Source organism: Syngnathus floridae, chromosome 1, assembly GCF_059516105.1.
Source record: "Syngnathus floridae isolate MCC-2025c chromosome 1, RoL_Sflo_1.0, whole genome shotgun sequence".
Lineage (NCBI taxonomy): Eukaryota > Metazoa > Chordata > Actinopteri > Syngnathiformes > Syngnathidae > Syngnathus > Syngnathus floridae.
This window is the reverse complement of record NC_142413.1, coordinates 4904028-4929315: the sequence shown is the minus strand read 5'-3', so window position 1 is coordinate 4929315 and position 25288 is coordinate 4904028. Positions and strand designations below refer to the sequence as shown.

Here is a 25288-nt window from a genome sequence, read left to right as displayed (position 1 = left end):
TATGACTTTATTCTCATTACATTTTATGTAATAAAAGAATAATCTTTAATTATATATTTTCCTCCTCACAAAATTACTTGCCAGTTATTTGTTCTTATATTTTGACCTCACATGATTTTTTTTCTTGTAATTATGCCCTCAAAACTAGACAATTTTCTCATTAAAAATTGTATGTGCCATTGATCAAAGGGAATTTTATGGATTCTTATTTTGTTACATTTTTATTATCATTTAAACTTATAATAAAACAACTTAGCCATTATGTAGATGTCTTTCCTCAAAATTTCAAATTGAGTTTTTTTTTTCTTGAAATCACAATTTTTTTTGTCTCAATCTAAAAGAATTTTGTTTCAGAATTGCACAACAGGCCGGATCAAACCCCCGCTCTGATGGCTTCCTTCATATGCTGCAAAAGTTTGACCAAATCCAGACAAACGTGTCTGTACAATGTCAAACAAAAGTAAATGTCACAGGAAGAGCACACGAGGCAACAAGTGCTCATTCCTTCGCCGAGATCATCTGGGAAGTCATTTCCTGCCTACGCTTACAGTCATCAAAACACTCCAGCACGATTGACCAAAAAGCCTTTCCCACGAAATCATGTACTACAATTGATGCCATATTGTTTATACAAAGAATGAGCAATTGAAAGCAGCAATCCGTGACTCCACTCTGAGTGACCCACGTGATTAATTCCACCACCCCCAGAAATGAAACAAACCAAAAAAGGATTTGAATTTTAATCAAGAGCTCTTGCAAAAACGCAAATAAACCTGTTTAGGTTTTCCATGAAAATGTGCTAAATCGGGCAAAACCCGGAAAAACTGAAAATATTTAAAAATTGCTGGGGGAAAATGTGGGAAAAGAATCTGAATATGCGAATCCGTGGAAACCGAATTACAAGTATGCAAGGTTGATTGTACTTCAGGGTGGAAATAGATAAGAGCGGTTTTAGCCAGTGATAAACACTCATTGTACAAAAATGTATCTTTATGATAAATTTTGTTGAAGTTTTCAGAAAATAATGGCTTATTTTATGAGACTCAGGACTTCTTTTCATGTAATAAGTTGTAAAGGTTGGCTCAACTCTGATTTAGTCTGAAAAGTCAATGTAGGAAAACCACATGATGAGTTGTTGGTGTTATATTGGAATATCTCACACATTTAAAATTACTGTCACACATGATATTGTTAGTAATAATATTTAAAATCAGGGCATTTACTCCCATTATTATTGCTGCTTTGCCAGTAACCATGACAACAACACTAGGCAGGAGGTGCTGATCAAATTTGCTTTGTGGTTCGATCCATGTGAAACTTCTGCAAGAGAAAACAAAACAAGAAATAAAAAGTCATTTATTATGTACATAACCAGAACGGGTCATGTACACTTTATGTATGACTTACGCGAGCCATCCACAAAAATGTAAGATGTGTCAATGTCAAAGCCCGTGACACTGTCGGCGACGTCCACCAGAACGCTCGCGATGGCGTTGTTGTCGGGCACCGAGCCAGATTCAAAAATTATATTCATGTTGTTGATGATGGAGCCATTACTGCCAAACGGAAAAGACACACTTGTATTTATATTCTCATCATTTCTATTTTTGATACCCATACCTAAAATTGTATCTGCTACTAGCTCATCCTTAATTATGATTAATGCCATGAACACCTTAAGCAATAACCAACCTGAATGAAACCACGTCCAGGGTTCGGAATGAACTGAATTTCAATTGGTACGGTGGTTCAAGCTGTGGAAAAACAAACAAGAGGTACAGATGTCAACCTACAAGAAAAATGTTGGCATTCTTAACATTTTGTACATTTAAAAGTCAAATACCGATGAAGTTATGTGAGGTAAATGTTGTCATTTACAAGAAAGACCATTTTTTATTTGTTACAAGTTGCAATGTAATTACGCTGGTCAAGTCATTTCACTAGAAAAATGTCATAATTTTTATCTATTGGTTATTTTTTTTATTTGTATTAAATGTTTTTATATATGAGTGAGTTAGCTCAGGTGTTTACCGTTGTTTTGATAACAAATGCTCGAATGAAAAATGCTGCTGTAGATGAATCCAACAAGTCCGTGGTGAACCGCTCTCCCGCCGATCGGAAGGTCACCCGTCGCGTCGTGAGCGCCTCGACGGTAGTTGTCGTCGGTGCGACAGTGGTTGTGACTGTAAAATAACAGTCGCAGAACATTAAGCGGATGCATCCAGGAGTGGATCCGGATTGGATGGGTGATAGCTATTACCAAGAACTTGTATGGACTGCTCATCAAAGGCCACGGTGAAATTGTTGTTGGGGTCGGCTATGGCCTCTTGTAACGTTTCGACCACGGCGTCTTCGCTGGGAATTGCTTCATCTGTTAGGCTGTTATTGTTGAACTCGATGGCCACGTCCGCCTCAGTGTTTTCCATCCGGAACCGGGCCACGGCGGGCCTGTGTTAGCAATGTGTTATTGACATTGTTATGTGACGACATTTGCATCAATTCAGAGGTGACATTACCTGAAGCCTCTAACGACACAGTTGCTGTAGGTTGGGTACCTCCTTCTGTATACAAAGTCGTACTGTGGTGAGAATGCAAATGTTACTGTCGCTTCTGTGATGCCCAACAACTAAACACCAAACCAACATTGTACTCACCACTAAAAAGACTTCTTGAGCAAGCGCAATGAATTGTGGACTCTCGGGGTTAGCCAATTGTGGTACATATGGTACAAACAGTACTGCAACAACCCTGACAACAACGGTAATAACAACCGGAGGCGGTGGACGGGTTGTGGTCGTTGTTGTTGCTCTGGTTGTGGTAGATAGAGTGGTTTTGGTTATCGCACGAGTTGTTGCACCTTTGGTTGTTGTTGCTACTGTGTGTCTACTAGTTGTTGCGAGTGCGGTTGTCATTTTTATTCTAGTTGTTGTTCCTTCACTTGCAGTTGAAACTCCAGTGGTTGTGGCACCATCAGTTGTTGTCGCTACTCCGGTTGTTGTCTCCACTTCAGCTGTTGGTATTCCCATTGTTGCGTCTTCAGTTGTAGTTACCTCTCCAGTAGTTGTTGCACCAACAGTTGTTGTCACTGCTTCGGTTGTTGTCTCTACTATAGTCGGTGTCACTATTCCGATTGTTGTTTCTTCGCTTCCAGTTGTTGTTTCTTCACTTGCAGTTGAAACACCAGTGGTTGTTGCATCATCAGTTGTCGTCACTACTCTGGTTGTTGTCTCAAATTCAGCTGTTGGTGTTCCAGTTGTTGCGTCTCCAGTTGTAGTTAACTCTCCAGTAGTTGTTGCACCAACAGTTATTGGTATTCCCGTTGTTGTGTCTCCAGTTGTAGTTAACTCTCCAGTAGTTGTTGCACCAACAGTTGTTGTCACGGCTCCGGTTGTTGTCTCTTCAATGGTTGTTGGCGCTGTTCCAGTTGTTGTTTCGATTTCAGTGTTTGTTTCTCCAGTTGCAGTTGAAACTCCAGTGGTTGTTGCACCATCAGTTATTACCGCTATTCCGGTTGATGTCTCCACTTCAGTTGTTGTCAGTATTCCAGTTGTAGTTAAAACTCCAGTAGTTGTTGCACCACCAGTTGTTTTTACTGCGGTTGTCGTCTCCACTTCAGCCGTTGGTGTTCTTGTTGTTGCCTCTTCAGTTGTAGTTAAAACTCCAGTAGTTGTTGCACCATCAGTTGTTGTCAAGTCCGTGGTGAAGCGCTCTCCCGCCGATCGGAAGGTCACCCGTCGCGTCGTGAGCGCCTCGACGGTAGTTGTCGTCGGTGCGACAGTGGTTGTGACTGTAAAATAACAGTCGCAGAACATTAAGCGGACGAATCCAGGAGTGGATCTGGACTGGATGGGCGATAGCTATTACCAAGAAGTTGTATGGACTGCTCATCAAAGGCCAAGGTGATATTGTTGTTGGGGTCGGCTATGGCCTCTTGCAACGTTTCGACCACGGCGTCTTCGCTGGGAATTGCTTCATCTGTTAGGCTGTTAGTGTTGAACTCGATGGCCACGTCCGCCTCAGTGTTTTCCATCCGGACCCGGGCCACGGCGGGCCTGTGTTAGCAATGTGTTATTGACATTGTTATGTGACGACATTTGCATCAATTCAGAAGTGACATTACCTGAAGCCTCTAACAACACAGTTGTTGTAGGTTGTGTACCTCCTTCTGTATATAACGTCGTACTGTGGTGAGAATGCAAATGTTACTGTAGCTTCTGCGATGCCCAACAACTAAACACCAAACCAACATTGTACTCACCACTTCAAAGACTTGTTGAGCAAGCGCAATGAATTGTGGACTCTCGGGGTTAGCCAATTCTGGTACATATGGTACAAACAGTACTGCAACAACCCTGACAACAACGGTAATAACAACCGGAGGCGGTGGACGGGTTGTGGTCGTTGTTGTTGCTCTGGTTGTTGTTTCCACTTCAGCTGTTGGTGTTCCGGTTGTTGCGTCTCCAGTTGTAGTTAACTCTCTTGTAGTTGTTGCACCAACAGTTGTTGTCACTGCTTCGGTTGTCGTTTCTACTATAGTTGGTGTCACTATTCCGATTGTTGTCTCTTCACTTCCAGTTGTTGTTTCTTCACTTGCAGTTGAAACACCAGTGGTTGTTGCATCGTCCGTTGTCGTCGCTACTCTGGTTGTTGTTTCCACTTCAGCTGTTGGTGTTCCGGTTGTTGCGTCTCCAGTTGAAGTTAACTCTCTAGTAGTTGTTGCACCAACAGTTGTTGGTATTCCTGTTGTTGTGTCTCCAGTTGTAGTTAACTCTCCAGTAGTTGTTGTACCAACAGTTGTTGTCACTGCTCGGGTTGTTGTTTCGATTTCAGTTGTTGTTTCTCCAGTTGCAGTTGAAACTCCTGTGGTTGTTGCACCATCAGTTGTTACCGCTATTCCGGTTGTTGTCTCCACTTCAGTTGTTGTCAGTATTCCAGTTGTAGTTAAAACTCCAGTAGTTGTAGCACCACCAGTTGTTTTTACTGCGGTTGTCGTCTCCACTTCAGCCGTTGGTGTTCCGGTTGTTGCTTCTTCAGTTGTAGTTAAAACTCCAGTAGTTGTTGCACCATCAGTTGTTGTCGCTGTTCCGGTTGTCGTCTCTACTATAGTTGTTGTTGCTATTCCTGTTTCTTCACTTCCAGTGGTTGTTTCTCCACTTGCAGTTGAAACACCAGTGGTTGTTGCATCGTCAGTTGTCGTCGCTACTCTGGTTGTTGTCTCCACTTCAGCTGTTGGTGTTCCAGTTGTTGCGTCTCCAGTTGTAGTTACCTCTCTTGTAGTTGTTGCACCAACAGTTGTTGTCGCTGTTCCGGTTGTCGTCTCTACTATAGTTGTTGTTGCTATTCCTGTTTCTTCACTTCCAGTGGTTGTTTCTCCACTTGCAGTTGAAACACCAGTGGTTGTTGCATCGTCAGTTGTCGTCGCTACTCTGGTTGTTGTCTCCACTTCAGCTGTTGGTGTTCCAGTTGTTGCGTCTCCAGTTGTAGTTAACTCTCCAGTAGTTGTTGCACCAACAGTTGTTGTCACTGCTTCGGTTGTTGTCTCTACTATAGTTGGTGTCACTATTCCGATTGTTGTTTCTTCGCTTCCAGTTGTTGTTTCTTCACTTGCAGTTGAAACACCAGTGGTTGTTGCATCGTCAGTTGTCGTCACTACTCTGGTTGTTGTCTCAAATTCAGCTGTAGGTGTTCCAGTTGTTGCGTCTCCAGTTGTAGTTAACTCTCCAGTAGTTGTTGCACCAACAGTTGTTGTCACTGCTTCGGTTGTTGTCTCTACTATAGTTGGTGTCACTATTCCGATTGTTGTTTCTTCACTTCCAGTTGTTGTTTCATCACTTGCAGTTGAAACATCAGTGGTTGTTATATCGTCAGTTGTCGTCGCTACACTGGTTGTTGTTTCCACTTCAGCTGTTGGATTTCCGGTTGTTGCGTCTCCAGTTGTAGTTAACTCTCCAGTAGTTGTGGCACCAACAGTTGTTGGTATTCCTGTTGTTGTGTCTCCAGTTGTAGTTAACTCTCCAGTAGTTGTTGTACCAACAGTTGTTGTCACTGCTCCGGTTGTTGTTTCGATTTCAGTTGTTGTTTCTCCAGTTGCAGTTGAAACTCCTGTGGTTGTTGCACCATCAGTTGTTACCGCTATTCCGGTTGTTGTCTCCATTTCAGTTGTTGTAATTATTCCAGTTGTAGTTAAAACTCCAGTAGTTGTTGCACCACCAGTTGTTTTTACTGCAGTTGTCGTCTCCACTTCAGCCGTTGGTGTTCCGGTTGTGGCTTCTTCAGTTGTAGTTGAAACTCCAGTAGTTGTTGCACCATCAGTTGTTGTCGCTGCTCCGGCTGTCGTCTCTACTATAGTTGTTGTTGCTATTCCTGTTTCTTCACTTCCAGTGGTTGTTTCTCCACTTGCAGTTGAAACACCAGTGGTTGTTGCATCGTCAGTTGTCGTCGCTACTCTGGTTGTTGTCTCCACTTCAGCTGTTGGTGTTCCAGTTGTTTCGTCTCCAGTTGTAGTTAACTCTCCAGTAGTTGTTGCACCAACAGTTGTTGTCACTGCTTCGGTTGTTGTCTCTACTATAGTTGGTGTCACTATTCCGATTGTTGTTTCTTCGCTTCCAGTTGTTGTTTCTTCACTTGCAGTTGAAACACCAGTGGTTGTTGCATCGTCAGTTGTCGTCACTACTCTGGTTGTTGTCTCAAATTCAGCTGTAGGTGTTCCAGTTGTTGCGTCTCCAGTTGTAGTTAACTCTCCAGTAGTTGTTGCACCAACAGTTGTTGTCACTGCTTCGGTTGTTGTCTCTACTATAGTTGGTGTCACTATTCCGATTGTTGTTTCTTCACTTCCAGTTGTTGTTTCATCACTTGCAGTTGAAACATCAGTGGTTGTTATATCGTCAGTTGTCGTCGCTACACTGGTTGTTGTTTCCACTTCAGCTGTTGGATTTCCGGTTGTTGCGTCTCCAGTTGTAGTTAACTCTCCAGTAGTTGTGGCACCAACAGTTGTTGGTATTCCTGTTGTTGTGTCTCCAGTTGTAGTTAACTCTCCAGTAGTTGTTGTACCAACAGTTGTTGTCACTGCTCCGGTTGTTGTTTCGATTTCAGTTGTTGTTTCTCCAGTTGCAGTTGAAACTCCTGTGGTTGTTGCACCATCAGTTGTTACCGCTATTCCGGTTGTTGTCTCCATTTCAGTTGTTGTAATTATTCCAGTTGTAGTTAAAACTCCAGTAGTTGTTGCACCACCAGTTGTTTTTACTGCGGTTGTCGTCTCCACTTCAGCCGTTGGTGTTCCGGTTGTGGCTTCTTCAGTTGTAGTTGAAACTCCAGTAGTTGTTGCACCATCAGTTGTTGTCGCTGCTCCGGCTGTCGTCTCTACTATAGTTGTTGTTGCTATTCCTGTTTCTTCACTTCCAGTGGTTGTTTCTCCACTTGCAGTTGAAACACCAGTGGTTGTTGCATCGTCAGTTGTCATCGCTACTCTGGTTGTTGTCTCCACTTCAGCTGTTGGTGTTCCAGTTGTTGCGTCTCCAGTTGTAGTTAACTCTCCAGTAGTTGTTGCACCAACAGTTGTTGTCACTGCTTCGGTTGTTGTCTCTACTATAGTTGGTGTCACTATTCCGATTGTTGTTTCTTCGCTTCCAGTTGTTGTTTCTTCACTTGCAGTTGAAACACCAGTGGTTGTTGCATCGTCAGTTGTCGTCACTACTCTGGTTGTTGTCTCAAATTCAGCTGTAGGTGTTCCAGTTGTTGCGTCTCCAGTTGTAGTTAACTCTCCAGTAGTTGTTGCACCAACAGTTGTTGTCACTGCTTCGGTTGTTGTCTCTACTATAGTTGGTGTCACTATTCCGATTGTTGTTTCTTCACTTCCAGTTGTTGTTTCATCACTTGCAGTTGAAACATCAGTGGTTGTTATATCGTCAGTTGTCGTCGCTACACTGGTTGTTGTTTCCACTTCAGCTGTTGGATTTCCGGTTGTTGCGTCTCCAGTTGTAGTTAACTCTCCAGTAGTTGTGGCACCAACAGTTGTTGGTATTCCTGTTGTTGTGTCTCCAGTTGTAGTTAACTCTCCAGTAGTTGTTGTACCAACAGTTGTTGTCACTGCTCCGGTTGTTGTTTCGATTTCAGTTGTTGTTTCTCCAGTTGCAGTTGAAACTCCTGTGGTTGTTGCACCATCAGTTGTTACCGCTATTCCGGTTGTTGTCTCCACTTCAGTTGTTGTAAGTATTCCAGTTGTAGTTAAAACTCCAGTATTTGTTGCACCACCAGTTGTTTTTACTGCGGTTGTCGTCTCCACATCAGCCGTTGGTGTTCCGGTTGTGGCTTCTTCAGTTGTAGTTGAAACTCCAGTAGTTGTTGCACCATCAGTTGTTGTCGCTGCTCCGGCTGTCGTCTCTACTATAGTTGTTGTTGCTATTCCTGTTTCTTCACTTCCAGTGGTTGTTTCTCCACTTGCAGTTGAAACACCAGTGGTTGTTGCATCGTCAGTTGACGTCGCTACTCTGGTTGTTGTCTCCACTTCAGCTGTTGGTGTTCCAGTTGTTGCGTCTCCAGTTGTAGTTAACTCTCCAGTAGTTGTTGCACCAACAGTTGTTGTCACTGCTTCGGTTGTTGTCTCTACTATAGTTGGTGTCACTATTCCGATTGTTGTTGCTTCGCTTCCAGTTGTTGTTTCTTCACTTGCAGTTGAAACACCAGTGGTTGTTGCATCGTCAGTTGTCGTCACTACTCTGGTTGTTGTCTCAAATTCAGCTGTAGGTGTTCCAGTTGTTGCGTCTCCAGTTGTAGTTAACTCTCCAGTAGTTGTTGCACCAACAGTTGTTGTCACTGCTTCGGTTGTTGTCTCTACTATAGTTGGTGTCACTATTCCGATTGTTGTTTCTTCACTTCCAGTTGTTGTTTCATCACTTGCAGTTGAAACATCAGTGGTTGTTATATCGTCAGTTGTCGTCGCTACACTGGTTGTTGTTTCCACTTCAGCTGTTGGATTTCCGGTTGTTGCGTCTCCAGTTGTAGTTAACTCTCCAGTAGTTGTGGCACCAACAGTTGTTGGTATTCCTGTTGTTGTGTCTCCAGTTGTAGTTAACTCTCCAGTAGTTGTTGTACCAACAGTTGTTGTCACTGCTCCAGTTGTTGTTTCGATTTCAGTTGTTGTTTCTCCAGTTGCAGTTGAAACTCCTGTGGTTGTTGCACCATCAGTTGTTACCGCTATTCCGGTTGTTGTCTCCATTTCAGTTGTTGTAATTATTCCAGTTGTAGTTAAAACTCCAGTAGTTGTTGCACCACCAGTTGTTTTTACTGCGGTTGTCGTCTCCACTTCAGCCGTTGGTGTTCCGGTTGTGGCTTCTTCAGTTGTAGTTGAAACTCCAGTAGTTGTTGCACCATCAGTTGTTGTCGCTGCTCCGGCTGTCGTCTCTACTATAGTTGTTGTTGCTATTCCTGTTTCTTCACTTCCAGTGGTTGTTTCTCCACTTGCAGTTGAAACACCAGTGGTTGTTGCATCGTCAGTTGTCGTCGCTACTCTGGTTGTTGTCTCCACTTCAGCTGTCGGTGTTCCAGTTGTTTCGTCTCCAGTTGTAGTTAACTCTCCAGTAGTTGTTGCACCAACAGTTGTTGTCACTGCTTCGGTTGTTGTCTCTACTATAGTTGGTGTCACTATTCCGATTGTTGTTTCTTCGCTTCCAGTTGTTGTTTCTTCACTTGCAGTTGAAACACCAGTGGTTGTTGCATCGTCAGTTGTCGTCACTACTCTGGTTGTTGTCTCAAATTCAGCTGTAGGTGTTCCAGTTGTTGCGTCTCCAGTTGTAGTTAACTCTCCAGTAGTTGTTGCACCAACAGTTGTTGTCACTGCTTCGGTTGTTGTCTCTACTATAGTTGGTGTCACTATTCCGATTGTTGTTTCTTCACTTCCAGTTGTTGTTTCATCACTTGCAGTTGAAACATCAGTGGTTGTTATATCGTCAGTTGTCGTCGCTACACTGGTTGTTGTTTCCACTTCAGCTGTTGGATTTCCGGTTGTTGCGTCTCCAGTTGTAGTTAACTCTCCAGTAGTTGTGGCACCAACAGTTGTTGGTATTCCTGTTGTTGTGTCTCCAGTTGTAGTTAACTCTCCAGTAGTTGTTGTACCAACAGTTGTTGTCACTGCTCCGGTTGTTGTTTCGATTTCAGTTGTTGTTTCTCCAGTTGCAGTTGAAACTCCTGTGGTTGTTGCACCATCAGTTGTTACCGCTATTCCGGTTGTTGTCTCCATTTCAGTTGTTGTAATTATTCCAGTTGTAGTTAAAACTCCAGTAGTTGTTGCACCACCAGTTGTTTTTACTGCGGTTGTCGTCTCCACTTCAGCCGTTGGTGTTCCGGTTGTGGCTTCTTCAGTTGTAGTTGAAACTCCAGTAGTTGTTGCACCATCAGTTGTTGTCGCTGCTCCGGCTGTCGTCTCTACTATAGTTGTTGTTGCTATTCCTGTTTCTTCACTTCCAGTGGTTGTTTCTCCACTTGCAGTTGAAACACCAGTGGTTGTTGCATCGTCAGTTGTCGTCGCTACTCTGGTTGTTGTCTCCACTTCAGCTGTTGGTGTTCCAGTTGTTGCGTCTCCAGTTGTAGTTAACTCTCCAGTAGTTGTTGCACCAACAGTTGTTGTCACTGCTTCGGTTGTTGTCTCTACTATAGTTGGTGTCACTATTCCGATTGTTGTTTCTTCGCTTCCAGTTGTTGTTTCTTCACTTGCAGTTGAAACACCAGTGGTTGTTGCATCGTCAGTTGTCGTCACTACTCTGGTTGTTGTCTCAAATTCAGCTGTAGGTGTTCCAGTTGTTGCGTCTCCAGTTGTAGTTAACTCTCCAGTAGTTGTTGCACCAACAGTTGTTGTCACTGCTTCGGTTGTTGTCTCTACTATAGTTGGTGTCACTATTCCGATTGTTGTTTCTTCACTTCCAGTTGTTGTTTCATCACTTGCAGTTGAAACATCAGTGGTTGTTATGTCGTCAGTTGTCGTCGCTACACTGGTTGTTGTTTCCACTTCAGCTGTTGGATTTCCGGTTGTTGCGTCTCCAGTTGTAGTTAACTCTCCAGTAGTTGTGGCACCAACAGTTGTTGGTATTCCTGTTGTTGTGTCTCCAGTTGTAGTTAACTCTCCAGTAGTTGTTGTACCAACAGTTGTTGTCACTGCTCCGGTTGTTGTTTCGATTTCAGTTGTTGTTTCTCCAGTTGCAGTTGAAACTCCTGTGGTTGTTGCACCATCAGTTGTTACCGCTATTCCGGTTGTTGTCTCCACTTCAGTTGTTGTAAGTATTCCAGTTGTAGTTAAAACTCCAGTAGTTGTTGCACCACCAGTTGTTTTTACTGCGGTTGTCGTCTCCACTTCAGCCGTTGGTGTTCCGGTTGTGGCTTCTTCAGTTGTAGTTGAAACTCCAGTAGTTGTTGCACCATCAGTTGTTGTCGCTGCTCCGGCTGTCGTCTCTACTATAGTTGTTGTTGCTATTCCTGTTTCTTCACTTCCAGTGGTTGTTTCTCCACTTGCAGTTGAAACACCAGTGGTTGTTGCATCGTCAGTTGTCATCGCTACTCTGGTTGTTGTCTCCACTTCAGCTGTTGGTGTTCCAGTTGTTGCGTCTCCAGTTGTAGTTAACTCTCCAGTAGTTGTTGCACCAACAGTTGTTGTCACTGCTTCGGTTGTTGTCTCTACTATAGTTGGTGTCACTATTCCGATTGTTGTTTCTTCGCTTCCAGTTGTTGTTTCTTCACTTGCAGTTGAAACACCAGTGGTTGTTGCATCGTCAGTTGTCGTCACTACTCTGGTTGTTGTCTCAAATTCAGCTGTAGGTGTTCCAGTTGTTGCGTCTCCAGTTGTAGTTAACTCTCCAGTAGTTGTTGCACCAACAGTTGTTGTCACTGCTTCGGTTGTTGTCTCTACTATAGTTGGTGTCACTATTCCGATTGTTGTTTCTTCACTTCCAGTTGTTGTTTCATCACTTGCAGTTGAAACATCAGTGGTTGTTATATCGTCAGTTGTCGTCGCTACACTGGTTGTTGTTTCCACTTCAGCTGTTGGATTTCCGGTTGTTGCGTCTCCAGTTGTAGTTAACTCTCCAGTAGTTGTGGCACCAACAGTTGTTGGTATTCCTGTTGTTGTGTCTCCAGTTGTAGTTAACTCTCCAGTAGTTGTTGTACCAACAGTTGTTGTCACTGCTCCGGTTGTTGTTTCGATTTCAGTTGTTGTTTCTCCAGTTGCAGTTGAAACTCCTGTGGTTGTTGCACCATCAGTTGTTACCGCTATTCCGGTTGTTGTCTCCACTTCAGTTGTTGTAAGTATTCCAGTTGTAGTTAAAACTCCAGTATTTGTTGCACCACCAGTTGTTTTTACTGCGGTTGTCGTCTCCACATCAGCCGTTGGTGTTCCGGTTGTGGCTTCTTCAGTTGTAGTTGAAACTCCAGTAGTTGTTGCACCATCAGTTGTTGTCGCTGCTCCGGCTGTCGTCTCTACTATAGTTGTTGTTGCTATTCCTGTTTCTTCACTTCCAGTGGTTGTTTCTCCACTTGCAGTTGAAACACCAGTGGTTGTTGCATCGTCAGTTGACGTCGCTACTCTGGTTGTTGTCTCCACTTCAGCTGTTGGTGTTCCAGTTGTTGCGTCTCCAGTTGTAGTTAACTCTCCAGTAGTTGTTGCACCAACAGTTGTTGTCACTGCTTCGGTTGTTGTCTCTACTATAGTTGGTGTCACTATTCCGATTGTTGTTGCTTCGCTTCCAGTTGTTGTTTCTTCACTTGCAGTTGAAACACCAGTGGTTGTTGCATCGTCAGTTGTCGTCACTACTCTGGTTGTTGTCTCAAATTCAGCTGTAGGTGTTCCAGTTGTTGCGTCTCCAGTTGTAGTTAACTCTCCAGTAGTTGTTGCACCAACAGTTGTTGTCACTGCTTCGGTTGTTGTCTCTACTATAGTTGGTGTCACTATTCCGATTGTTGTTTCTTCACTTCCAGTTGTTGTTTCATCACTTGCAGTTGAAACATCAGTGGTTGTTATATCGTCAGTTGTCGTCGCTACACTGGTTGTTGTTTCCACTTCAGCTGTTGGATTTCCGGTTGTTGCGTCTCCAGTTGTAGTTAACTCTCCAGTAGTTGTGGCACCAACAGTTGTTGGTATTCCTGTTGTTGTGTCTCCAGTTGTAGTTAACTCTCCAGTAGTTGTTGTACCAACAGTTGTTGTCACTGCTCCAGTTGTTGTTTCGATTTCAGTTGTTGTTTCTCCAGTTGCAGTTGAAACTCCTGTGGTTGTTGCACCATCAGTTGTTACCGCTATTCCGGTTGTTGTCTCCATTTCAGTTGTTGTAATTATTCCAGTTGTAGTTAAAACTCCAGTAGTTGTTGCACCACCAGTTGTTTTTACTGCGGTTGTCGTCTCCACTTCAGCCGTTGGTGTTCCGGTTGTGGCTTCTTCAGTTGTAGTTGAAACTCCAGTAGTTGTTGCACCATCAGTTGTTGTCGCTGCTCCGGCTGTCGTCTCTACTATAGTTGTTGTTGCTATTCCTGTTTCTTCACTTCCAGTGGTTGTTTCTCCACTTGCAGTTGAAACACCAGTGGTTGTTGCATCGTCAGTTGTCGTCGCTACTCTGGTTGTTGTCTCCACTTCAGCTGTCGGTGTTCCAGTTGTTTCGTCTCCAGTTGTAGTTAACTCTCCAGTAGTTGTTGCACCAACAGTTGTTGTCACTGCTTCGGTTGTTGTCTCTACTATAGTTGGTGTCACTATTCCGATTGTTGTTTCTTCGCTTCCAGTTGTTGTTTCTTCACTTGCAGTTGAAACACCAGTGGTTGTTGCATCGTCAGTTGTCGTCACTACTCTGGTTGTTGTCTCAAATTCAGCTGTAGGTGTTCCAGTTGTTGCGTCTCCAGTTGTAGTTAACTCTCCAGTAGTTGTTGCACCAACAGTTGTTGTCACTGCTTCGGTTGTTGTCTCTACTATAGTTGGTGTCACTATTCCGATTGTTGTTTCTTCACTTCCAGTTGTTGTTTCATCACTTGCAGTTGAAACATCAGTGGTTGTTATATCGTCAGTTGTCGTCGCTACACTGGTTGTTGTTTCCACTTCAGCTGTTGGATTTCCGGTTGTTGCGTCTCCAGTTGTAGTTAACTCTCCAGTAGTTGTGGCACCAACAGTTGTTGGTATTCCTGTTGTTGTGTCTCCAGTTGTAGTTAACTCTCCAGTAGTTGTTGTACCAACAGTTGTTGTCACTGCTCCGGTTGTTGTTTCGATTTCAGTTGTTGTTTCTCCAGTTGCAGTTGAAACTCCTGTGGTTGTTGCACCATCAGTTGTTACCGCTATTCCGGTTGTTGTCTCCATTTCAGTTGTTGTAATTATTCCAGTTGTAGTTAAAACTCCAGTAGTTGTTGCACCACCAGTTGTTTTTACTGCGGTTGTCGTCTCCACTTCAGCCGTTGGTGTTCCGGTTGTGGCTTCTTCAGTTGTAGTTGAAACTCCAGTAGTTGTTGCACCATCAGTTGTTGTCGCTGCTCCGGCTGTCGTCTCTACTATAGTTGTTGTTGCTATTCCTGTTTCTTCACTTCCAGTGGTTGTTTCTCCACTTGCAGTTGAAACACCAGTGGTTGTTGCATCGTCAGTTGTCGTCGCTACTCTGGTTGTTGTCTCCACTTCAGCTGTTGGTGTTCCAGTTGTTTCGTCTCCAGTTGTAGTTAACTCTCCAGTAGTTGTTGCACCAACAGTTGTTGTCACTGCTTCGGTTGTTGTCTCTACTATAGTTGGTGTCACTATTCCGATTGTTGTTTCTTCGCTTCCAGTTGTTGTTTCTTCACTTGCAGTTGAAACACCAGTGGTTGTTGCATCGTCAGTTGTCGTCACTACTCTGGTTGTTGTCTCAAATTCAGCTGTAGGTGTTCCAGTTGTTGCGTCTCCAGTTGTAGTTAACTCTCCAGTAGTTGTTGCACCAACAGTTGTTGTCACTGCTTCGGTTGTTGTCTCTACTATAGTTGGTGTCACTATTCCGATTGTTGTTTCTTCACTTCCAGTTGTTGTTTCATCACTTGCAGTTGAAACATCAGTGGTTGTTATATCGTCAGTTGTCGTCGCTACACTGGTTGTTGTTTCCACTTCAGCTGTTGGATTTCCGGTTGTTGCGTCTCCAGTTGTAGTTAACTCTCCAGTAGTTGTGGCACCAACAGTTGTTGGTATTCCTGTTGTTGTGTCTCCAGTTGTAGTTAACTCTCCAGTAGTTGTTGTACCAACAGTTGTTGTCACTGCTCCGGTTGTTGTTTCGATTTCAGTTGTTGTTTCTCCAGTTGCAGTTGAAACTCCTGTGGTTGTTGCACCATCAGTTGTTACCGCTATTCCGGTTGTTGTCTCCATTTCAGTTGTTGTAATTATTCCAGTTGTAGTTAAAACTCCAGTAGTTGTTGCACCACCAGTTGTTTTTACTGCGGTTGTCGTCTCCACTTCAGCCGTTGGTGTTCCGGTTGTGGCTTCTTCAGTTGTAGTTGAAACTCCAGTAGTTGTTGCACCATCAGTTGTTGTCGCTGCTCCGGCTGTCGTCTCTACTATAGTTGTTGTTGCTATTCCTGTTTCTTCACTTCCAGTGGTTGTTTCTCCACTTGCAGTTGAAACACCAGTGGTTGTTGCATCGTCAGTTGTCGTCGCTACTCTGGTTGTTGTCTCCACTTCAGCTGTTGGTGTTCCAGTTGTTGCGTCTCCAGTTGTAGTTAACTCTCCAGTAGTTGTTGCACCAACAGTTGTTGTCACTGCTTCGGTTGTTGTCTCTACTATAGTTGGTGTCACTATTCCGATTGTTGTTTCTTCGCTTCCAGTTGTTGTTTCTTCACTTGCAGTTGAAACACCAGTGGTTGTTGCATCGTCAGTTGTCGTCACTACTCTGGTTGTTGTCTCAAATTCAGCTGTAGGTGTTCCAGTTGTTGCGTCTCCAGTTGTAGTTAACTCTCCAGTAGTTGTTGCACCAACAGTTGTTGTCACTGCTTCGGTTGTTGTCTCTACTATAGTTGGTGTCACTATTCCGATTGTTGTTTCTTCACTTCCAGTTGTTGTTTCATCACTTGCAGTTGAAACATCAGTGGTTGTTATGTCGTCAGTTGTCGTCGCTACACTGGTTGTTGTTTCCACTTCAGCTGTTGGATTTCCGGTTGTTGCGTCTCCAGTTGTAGTTAACTCTCCAGTAGTTGTGGCACCAACAGTTGTTGGTATTCCTGTTGTTGTGTCTCCAGTTGTAGTTAACTCTCCAGTAGTTGTTGTACCAACAGTTGTTGTCACTGCTCCGGTTGTTGTTTCGATTTCAGTTGTTGTTTCTCCAGTTGCAGTTGAAACTCCTGTGGTTGTTGCACCATCAGTTGTTACCGCTATTCCGGTTGTTGTCTCCACTTCAGTTGTTGTAAGTATTCCAGTTGTAGTTAAAACTCCAGTAGTTGTTGCACCACCAGTTGTTTTTACTGCGGTTGTCGTCTCCACTTCAGCCGTTGGTGTTCCGGTTGTGGCTTCTTCAGTTGTAGTTGAAACTCCAGTAGTTGTTGCACCATCAGTTGTTGTCGCTGCTCCGGCTGTCGTCTCTACTATAGTTGTTGTTGCTATTCCTGTTTCTTCACTTCCAGTGGTTGTTTCTCCACTTGCAGTTGAAACACCAGTGGTTGTTGCATCGTCAGTTGTCATCGCTACTCTGGTTGTTGTCTCCACTTCAGCTGTTGGTGTTCCAGTTGTTGCGTCTCCAGTTGTAGTTAACTCTCCAGTAGTTGTTGCACCAACAGTTGTTGTCACTGCTTCGGTTGTTGTCTCTACTATAGTTGGTGTCACTATTCCGATTGTTGTTTCTTCGCTTCCAGTTGTTGTTTCTTCACTTGCAGTTGAAACACCAGTGGTTGTTGCATCGTCAGTTGTCGTCACTACTCTGGTTGTTGTCTCAAATTCAGCTGTAGGTGTTCCAGTTGTTGCGTCTCCAGTTGTAGTTAACTCTCCAGTAGTTGTTGCACCAACAGTTGTTGTCACTGCTTCGGTTGTTGTCTCTACTATAGTTGGTGTCACTATTCCGATTGTTGTTTCTTCACTTCCAGTTGTTGTTTCATCACTTGCAGTTGAAACATCAGTGGTTGTTATGTCGTCAGTTGTCGTCGCTACACTGGTTGTTGTTTCCACTTCAGCTGTTGGATTTCCGGTTGTTGCGTCTCCAGTTGTAGTTAACTCTCCAGTAGTTGTGGCACCAACAGTTGTTGGTATTCCTGTTGTTGTGTCTCCAGTTGTAGTTAACTCTCCAGTAGTTGTTGTACCAACAGTTGTTGTCACTGCTCCGGTTGTTGTTTCGATTTCAGTTGTTGTTTCTCCAGTTGCAGTTGAAACTCCTGTGGTTGTTGCACCATCAGTTGTTACCGCTATTCCGGTTGTTGTCTCCACTTCAGTTGTTGTAAGTATTCCAGTTGTAGTTAAAACTCCAGTAGTTGTTGCACCACCAGTTGTTTTTACTGCGGTTGTCGTCTCCACTTCAGCCGTTGGTGTTCCGGTTGTGGCTTCTTCAGTTGTAGTTGAAACTCCAGTAGTTGTTGCACCATCAGTTGTTGTCGCTGCTCCGGCTGTCGTCTCTACTATAGTTGTTGTTGCTATTCCTGTTTCTTCACTTCCAGTGGTTGTTTCTCCACTTGCAGTTGAAACACCAGTGGTTGTTGCATCGTCAGTTGACGTCGCTACTCTGGTTGTTGTCTCCACTTCAGCTGTTGGTGTTCCAGTTGTTGCGTCTCCAGTTGTAGTTAACTCTCCAGTAGTTGTTGCACCAACAGTTGTTGTCACTGCTTCGGTTGTTGTCTCTACTATAGTTGGTGTCACTATTCCGATTGTTGTTTCTTCGCTTCCAGTTGTTGTTTCTTCACTTGCAGTTGAAACACCAGTGGTTGTTGCATCGTCAGTTGTCGTCACTACTCTGGTTGTTGTCTCAAATTCAGCTGTAGGTGTTCCAGTTGTTGCGTCTCCAGTTGTAGTTAACTCTCCAGTAGTTGTTGCACCAACAGTTGTTGTCACTGCTTCGGTTGTTGTCTCTACTATAGTTGGTGTCACTATTCCGATTGTTGTTTCTTCACTTCCAGTTGTTGTTTCATCACTTGCAGTTGAAACATCAGTGGTTGTTATGTCGTCAGTTGTCGTCGCTACACTGGTTGTTGTTTCCACTTCAGCTGTTGGATTTCCGGTTGTTGCGTCTCCAGTTGTAGTTAACTCTCCAGTAGTTGTGGCACCAACAGTTGTTGGTATTCCTGTTGTTGTGTCTCCAGTTGTAGTTAACTCTCCAGTAGTTGTTGTACCAACAGTTGTTGTCACTGCTCCGGTTGTTGTTTCGATTTCAGTTGTTGTTTCTCCAGTTGCAGTTGAAACTCCTGTGGTTGTTGCACCATCAGTTGTTACCGCTATTCCGGTTGTTGTCTCCACTTCAGTTGTTGTAAGTATTCCAGTTGTAGTTAAAACTCCAGTAGTTGTTGCACCACCAGTTGTTTTTACTGCGGTTGTCGTCTCCACTTCAGCCGTTGGTGTTCCGGTTGTGGCTTCTTCAGTTGTAGTTGAAACTCCAGTAGTTGTTGCACCATCAGTTGTTGTCGCTGCTCCGGCTGTCGTCTCTACTATAGTTGTTGTTGCTATTCCTGTTTCTTCACTTCCAGTGGTTGTTTCTCCACTTGCAGTTGAAACACCAGTGGTTGTTGCATCGTCAGTTGTCATCGCTACTCTGGTTGTTGTCTCCACTTCAGCTGTTGGTGTTCCAGTTGTTGCGTCTCCAGTTGTAGTTAACTCTCCAGTAGTTGTTGCACCAACAGTTGTTGTCACTGCTTCGGTTGTTGTCTCTACTATAGTTGGTGTCACTATTCCGATTGTTGTTTCTTCGCTTCCAGTTGTTGTTTCTTCACTTGCAGTTGAAACACCAGTGGTTGTTGCATCGTCAGTTGTCGTCACTACTCTGGTTGTTGTCTCAAATTCAGCTGTAGGTGTTCCAGTTGTTGCGTCTCCAGTTGTAGTTAACTCTCCAGTAGTTGTTGCACCAACAGTTGTTGTCACTGCTTCGGTTGTTGTCTCTACTATAGTTGGTGTCACTATTCCGATTGTTGTTTCTTCACTTCCAGTTGTTGTTTCATCACTTGCAGTTGAAACATCAGTGGTTGTTATGTCGTCAGTTGTCGTCGCTACACTGGTTGTTGTTTCCACTTCAGCTGTTGGATTTCCGGTTGTTGCGTCTCCAGTTGTAGTTAACTCTCCAGTAGTTGTGGCACCAACAGTTGTTGGTATTCCTGTTGTTGTGTCTCCAGTTGTAGTTAACTCTCCAGTAGTTGTTGTACCAACAGTTGTTGTCACTGCTCCGGTTGTTGTTTCGATTTCAGTTGTTGTTTCTCCAGTTGCAGTTGAAACTCCTGTGGTTGTTGCACCATCAGTTGTTACCGCTATTCCGGTTGTTGTCTCCACTTCAGTTGTTGTAAGTATTCCAGTTGTAGTTAAAACTCCAGTAGTTGTTGCACCACCAGTTGTTTTTACTGCGGTTGTCGTCTCCACTTCAGCCGTTGGTGTTCCGGTTGTGGCTTCTTCAGTTGTAGTTGAAACTCCAGTAGTTGTTGCACCATCAGTTGTTGTCGCTGCTCCGGCTGTCGTCTCTACTATAGTTGTTGTTGCTATTCCTGTTTCTTCACTTCCAGTGGTTGTTTCTCCACTTGCAGTTGAAACACCAGTGGTTGTTGCATCGTCAGTTGACGTCGCTACTCTGGTTGTTGTCTCCACTTCAGCTGTTGGTGTTCCAGTTGTTGCGTCTCCAGTTGTAGTTAACTCTCCAGTAGTTGTTGCACCAACAGTTGTTGTCACTGCTTCGGTTGTTGTCTCTACTATAGTTGGTGTCACTATTCCGATTGTTGTTGCTTCGCTTCCAGTTGTTGTTTCTTCACTTGCAGTTGAAACACCAGTGGTTGTTGCATCGTCAGTTGTCGTCACTACTCTGGTTGTTGTCTCAAATTCAGCTGTAGGTGTTCCAGTTGTTGCGTCTCCAGTTGTAGTTAACTCTCCAGTAGTTGTTGCACCAACAGTTGTTGTCACTGCTTCGGTTGTTGTCTCTACTATAGTTGGTGTCACTATTCCGATTGTTGTTTCTTCACTTCCAGTTGTTGTTTCATCACTTGCAGTTGAAACATCAGTGGTTGTTATATCGTCAGTTGTCGTCGCTACACTGGTTGTTGTTTCCACTTCAGCTGTTGGATTTCCGGTTGTTGCGTCTCCAGTTGTAGTTAACTCTCCAGTAGTTGTGGCACCAACAGTTGTTGGTATTCCTGTTGTTGTGTCTCCAGTTGTAGTTAACTCTCCAGTAGTTGTTGTACCAACAGTTGTTGTCACTGCTCCGGTTGTTGTTTTGATTTCAGTTGTTGTTTCTCCAGTTGCAGTTGAAACTCCTGTGGTTGTTGCACCATCAGTTGTTACCGCTATTCCGGTTGTTGTCTCCATTTCAGTTGTTGTAATTATTCCAGTTGTAGTTAAAACTCCAGTAGTTGTTGCACCACCAGTTGTTTTTACTGCGGTTGTCGTCTCCACTTCAGCCGTTGGTGTTCCGGTTGTGGCTTCTTCAGTTGTAGTTGAAACTCCAGTAGTTGTTGCACCATCAGTTGTTGTCGCTGCTCCGGCTGTCGTCTCTACTATAGTTGTTGTTGCTATTCCTGTTTCTTCACTTCCAGTGGTTGTTTCTCCACTTGCAGTTGAAACACCAGTGGTTGTTGCATCGTCAGTTGTCGTCGCTACTCTGGTTGTTGTCTCCACTTCAGCTGTCGGTGTTCCAGTTGTTTCGTCTCCAGTTGTAGTTAACTCTCCAGTAGTTGTTGCACCAACAGTTGTTGTCACTGCTTCGGTTGTTGTCTCTACTATAGTTGGTGTCACTATTCCGATTGTTGTTTCTTCGCTTCCAGTTGTTGTTTCTTCACTTGCAGTTGAAACACCAGTGGTTGTTGCATCGTCAGTTGTCGTCACTACTCTGGTTGTTGTCTCAAATTCAGCTGTAGGTGTTCCAGTTGTTGCGTCTCCAGTTGTAGTTAACTCTCCAGTAGTTGTTGCACCAACAGTTGTTGTCACTGCTTCGGTTGTTGTCTCTACTATAGTTGGTGTCACTATTCCGATTGTTGTTTCTTCACTTCCAGTTGTTGTTTCATCACTTGCAGTTGAAACATCAGTGGTTGTTATATCGTCAGTTGTCGTCGCTACACTGGTTGTTGTTTCCACTTCAGCTGTTGGATTTCCGGTTGTTGCGTCTCCAGTTGTAGTTAACTCTCCAGTAGTTGTGGCACCAACAGTTGTTGGTATTCCTGTTGTTGTGTCTCCAGTTGTAGTTAACTCTCCAGTAGTTGTTGTACCAACAGTTGTTGTCACTGCTCCGGTTGTTGTTTCGATTTCAGTTGTTGTTTCTCCAGTTGCAGTTGAAACTCCTGTGGTTGTTGCACCATCAGTTGTTACCGCTATTCCGGTTGTTGTCTCCACTTCAGTTGTTGTAAGTATTCCAGTTGTAGTTAAAACTCCAGTAGTTGTTGCACCACCAGTTGTTTTTACTGCGGTTGTCGTCTCCACTTCAGCCGTTGGTGTTCCGGTTGTGGCTTCTTCAGTTGTAGTTGAAACTCCAGTAGTTGTTGCACCATCAGTTGTTGTCGCTGCTCCGGCTGTCGTCTCTACTATAGTTGTTGTTGCTATTCCTGTTTCTTCACTTCCAGTGGTTGTTTCTCCACTTGCAGTTGAAACACCAGTGGTTGTTGCATTGTCAGTGCTCGTCGCTACTCTGGTTGTTGTCACCACTTCAGCTGTTGGTGTTCCAGTTGTTGCGTCTCCAGTTGTAGTTAACTCTCCAGTAGTTTTTGCACCAACAGTTGTTGTCACTGCTTCGGTTGTTGTCTCTACTATAGTTGGTGTCACTATTCCGATTGTTGTTTCTTCACTTCCAGTTGTTGTTTCTTCACTTGCAGTTGAAACACCAGTGGTTGTTGCATCGTCAGTTGTCGTCGCTACTCTGGTTGTTGTTTCCACTTCAGCTGTTGGTGTTCCGGTTGTTGCGTCTCCAGTTGTAGTTAACTCTCCAATAGTTGTTGCACCCACAGTTGTTGGTATTCCTGTATTTGTGTCTCCAGTAGTTGTTGTACCAACAGTTGTTGTCACTGCTCCGGTTGTTGTTTCGATTTCAGTTGTTGTTTCTGCAGTTGCAGTTGAAACTCCTGTGGTTATTGCACCATCAGTTGTTACCACTACATTTGTCGGTAGCATTGTCGTAGCCTCTCCAGTTGTAGTTGTCACGACTTGAGTGAAGATGGGAATATTAGAAAGATTAGTAGTAGTAGTTATAAAGTGATCAGTAATTTTCTTCATACCATGGCATACTTACCATGAAACAGGAGCAAAACTGATAACCATGGCGCAGCACTCATTGTTTCTCTCCTAGAACCTGCAAAATGTAAACACTTACTATATTAAGTCAGGCACTTATTGCAGTTGCGGACGAGTAACAATTCTATACATAGTTCCAGTTCTATTTGGTATAAATGACTGAGAATGTTATCGTTTTCCCGTTGAACAATATCATGATGATTTTTTTTTTTTTTTTTACAAAAAATGAGGATTCATGTAAATATGCTTTATAGCAGTGGCCCCCAATCACAGGGCTACTCAAACCAAAGAAAAACAAAAACCATTCACAGCACTTCCAGTTTATATATTCGCCGAGGCTTAAAAGTATAATACAACAGCCTGTAGTTAGAGCTAACAATAAGCTATTTGTCTGCTTGAGGAAACCCCTGGTGTTGCTAAAGCACTATTTAAGTCTTCTGCAATTGCTATTTAGGGCAATCTTTATGTATTTTGGGGGTAATACGTACCCCAAACCCTGCAAATGACGAATCCACTTGGAAGTTGTTTGTTGACTTTTCCACGAGTGACGAATGGTGATTATAAGAGCGAATCCAATCCCTAGTATGTATAAAATTACAGGTGTCAGGCGAATTCCTCATACCTCCAAAATCATCACTTTTCAGGAGACCCCAAAAATGGCTAATTTGTTCAACGATTAGCAGTGATTGCATTGTGAACAAGAGCAAAACAAATTTCAACACCTTAGTGTTTCAATAATCTCTAAAATAATCTAACAATACCCACCATGCAGATTGACAAATCCTAATAAATATCAAATTAATTGTGGTTTTAAAAGAATTACATTTTATACAAATGTTGTTATAAAATATTATTTTACATTTGATAAAAATGCAGTAACAAATTCCCTTACCTACATGCCAAAATTTCAAAATACCACTTAAAAACAATAAAAAATATTACAAAATGATTATATCTTATATAATTTAGATATTAATAAAATATTTCATATAAAAGTGTTTTTGAATGTTACTAATTTTTACCACTTTTACAAAATAAAGAAAGATCTATTATAAAATCTTGAAACATAAAAAACACCTACCTGTTGCCTTTTGTTGTGTTTTAAAATTTTGATACCTGCATAATTACAAAACAGATGTTTGTGTGTGGGTTTGTCCTCCCTGCTGGGTTGCTCAGTCCTAATGTGGATATATATATGGGGAGGAAAGTGAAAGAGGAGTGACACCAGTCAACATTTTTGCCAGATTTCGTGGCATCAAAGTATGTCAAAAGAAATAAAAAAAAAAAAAACAGGTTCCTTCAAAAAACAAGTTTGAGCATTCCATTTGTCTTATCTACCTATTCAGTTGTTTTTCTTAAAGGAAGGAGCTGACGGATGCACGTCTTTGTTATTTCATGGGAACATATTTGGAAATATTTTTTTAATGGCAATATTTAATGCTTAATAATATTTTACCACTATCCATCCATCCATTTTCTGAATCGCTTAGTCCCCACGGGGGTCGCGGGCATACTGGAGACTATCCCAGCCGTCATCGGGCAGTAGGCAGGGGACACCCTGAACCGGTTGCCAGCCAATCGCAGGGCACACAGAGACAGACAACCATCCGCACTCACACCTAGGGACAATTTGGAGTCTTCAATCGGCCTACCAAGCATGTGTTTGGAATCTGGGAGGAAACCGGAGTGCCCGGAGAAAACCCACGCGGGCCCGGGAAGAACATGCAAACTCCACACAGGGAGGGCCGGAGGTGGAATCGAACCCGCACCCTCCTAACTGTGAGGCGGACATGCTCCACCGAGCTGCCCTATTTTACCAATAGATTTCTTTAATTTTTTGTTGATTATTGATCAATGTTTTCTCAACATAGTTTTTTTTATTTAACAGTGAATATTTCAAATGACAAATCTTTATAATCCGACTTGTTCATTTTTTAAAAATATTTTTCAACCAATTTTTCATTTCTTTGTTTTATTCATGTTTTTAAAGAAACTGGACATATTCTCAAATGAATTTACAATTTAGTTTTTTTACGTAGATTGTAGAAATGTGGAATATATGCTTGCTAACTATCTTTAATTGACATAGTCTTTTTTTTAACTTTGTATTAGCTTTATAGCATTCATATATTTCAATGCAAAATATTCTGCCGGCTGCCAGTATATTTAAAGTTAAAGATTTTAAAGTTTAAAGATTTAAAGTGAGTGATTTAAAGTTTGACCTTTTTTTTTATTTAAACTTGATTTATAAATATGTCAATAATTGACATTCAAGTTTCAAGAATTTCATTATGTTGAATATGTTATTGTCACGAATCGGAGTGGAAATGGAGCAGGGCGACCAAGTGCAGCTTGGATCAGGGTTTATTGACGAACAGAAACTAACAGATTCGGCGGAATCAGTGGACGGCTGGGGACAAGACGTGACAGTTATCAAGTTAAAAGATATGCCTTTTGCTATCATTCTAATCTATTTGTACTTCCAGAGAATGAAACCCAGTCATGATATGTTTACAAAAGGTGCTTGCCCGTAAATGATAGTGATCAACCAACATCATTTATTTTTATTTCACGCCCTACACACAATGGCATTCACATATCTGGGATACTTACTTTCTGCATATTTTTGGGTGTCTGCCGATTAACATCTTATTTATGTTTTTTGTTTTCTCGTTTCCCACTGACTCACTGTACCATCACGCCTGCCATCTGTTCAATTGCCCCTCCCAACCCCCTTTCTTTCATGACGTGGTGTCCTCTGGCGCAATGATTGCCAATAGATAATCTGACCGACACACCCATAAAATAAATACAGCGAAAATGGCAAGAACATTCACAATTTTGCCGACAGAATGTGGACCCACAGCTAATCACGTGTACAGTAGCTGTGAATGAAGGTAACCTGAGATCCAACAACGGAGTCTGGTGAGCAACAACGGAGGC

The 25288-nt window shown here is 43.0% G+C and overlaps 1 protein-coding gene across 2 annotated transcripts; it reads right to left on the bottom strand.

Annotated features, from left to right (window-relative positions):
• Positions 1–726: 726 nt before the first annotated feature.
• Positions 727–23567, bottom strand: LOC148403515 (uncharacterized). Of its 2 annotated transcripts, XM_088373477.1 has the most exons (13): positions 23427–23567; positions 22834–22924; positions 22344–22403; positions 4259–22257; positions 4121–4182; positions 3865–4052; positions 2655–3787; positions 2517–2578; positions 2261–2448; positions 2032–2183; positions 1693–1754; positions 1408–1556; positions 727–1320 (listed from the first exon to the last, which is right to left on the bottom strand). In XM_088373477.1, the coding sequence occupies exons 3-13, from the start codon at positions 22384–22386 to the stop codon at positions 1232–1234; spliced, it is 20127 nt and encodes a 6708-aa protein (XP_088229603.1). In that variant the 5' UTR covers positions 22387–22403; positions 22834–22924; positions 23427–23567; the 3' UTR covers positions 727–1231. The 2 variants fall into 2 exon arrangements, with proteins under 2 accessions (XP_088229603.1, XP_088229596.1); XM_088373470.1 differs by lacking the exon at positions 22834–22924 and having other exon boundaries at positions 23427–23559.
• Between the last annotated feature and the right edge of the window lie 1721 nt (positions 23568–25288).

Excerpts from the sequence above, each read along its gene's own strand:
- LOC148403515 (XM_088373477.1), bottom strand. The coding sequence starts at position 22,386 with ATGAGTGCTGCGCCATGGTTATCAGTTTTGCTCCTGTTTCATG. Across the intron at positions 4,053-4,120 it reads TGTGTTGTTAGAGGCTTCAG|GCCCGCCGTGGCCCGGGTCC; the intron begins GTAATGTCACTT and ends TTGCTAACACAG. Across the intron at positions 2,449-2,516 it reads TGTGTCGTTAGAGGCTTCAG|GCCCGCCGTGGCCCGGTTCC; the intron begins GTAATGTCACCT and ends TTGCTAACACAG.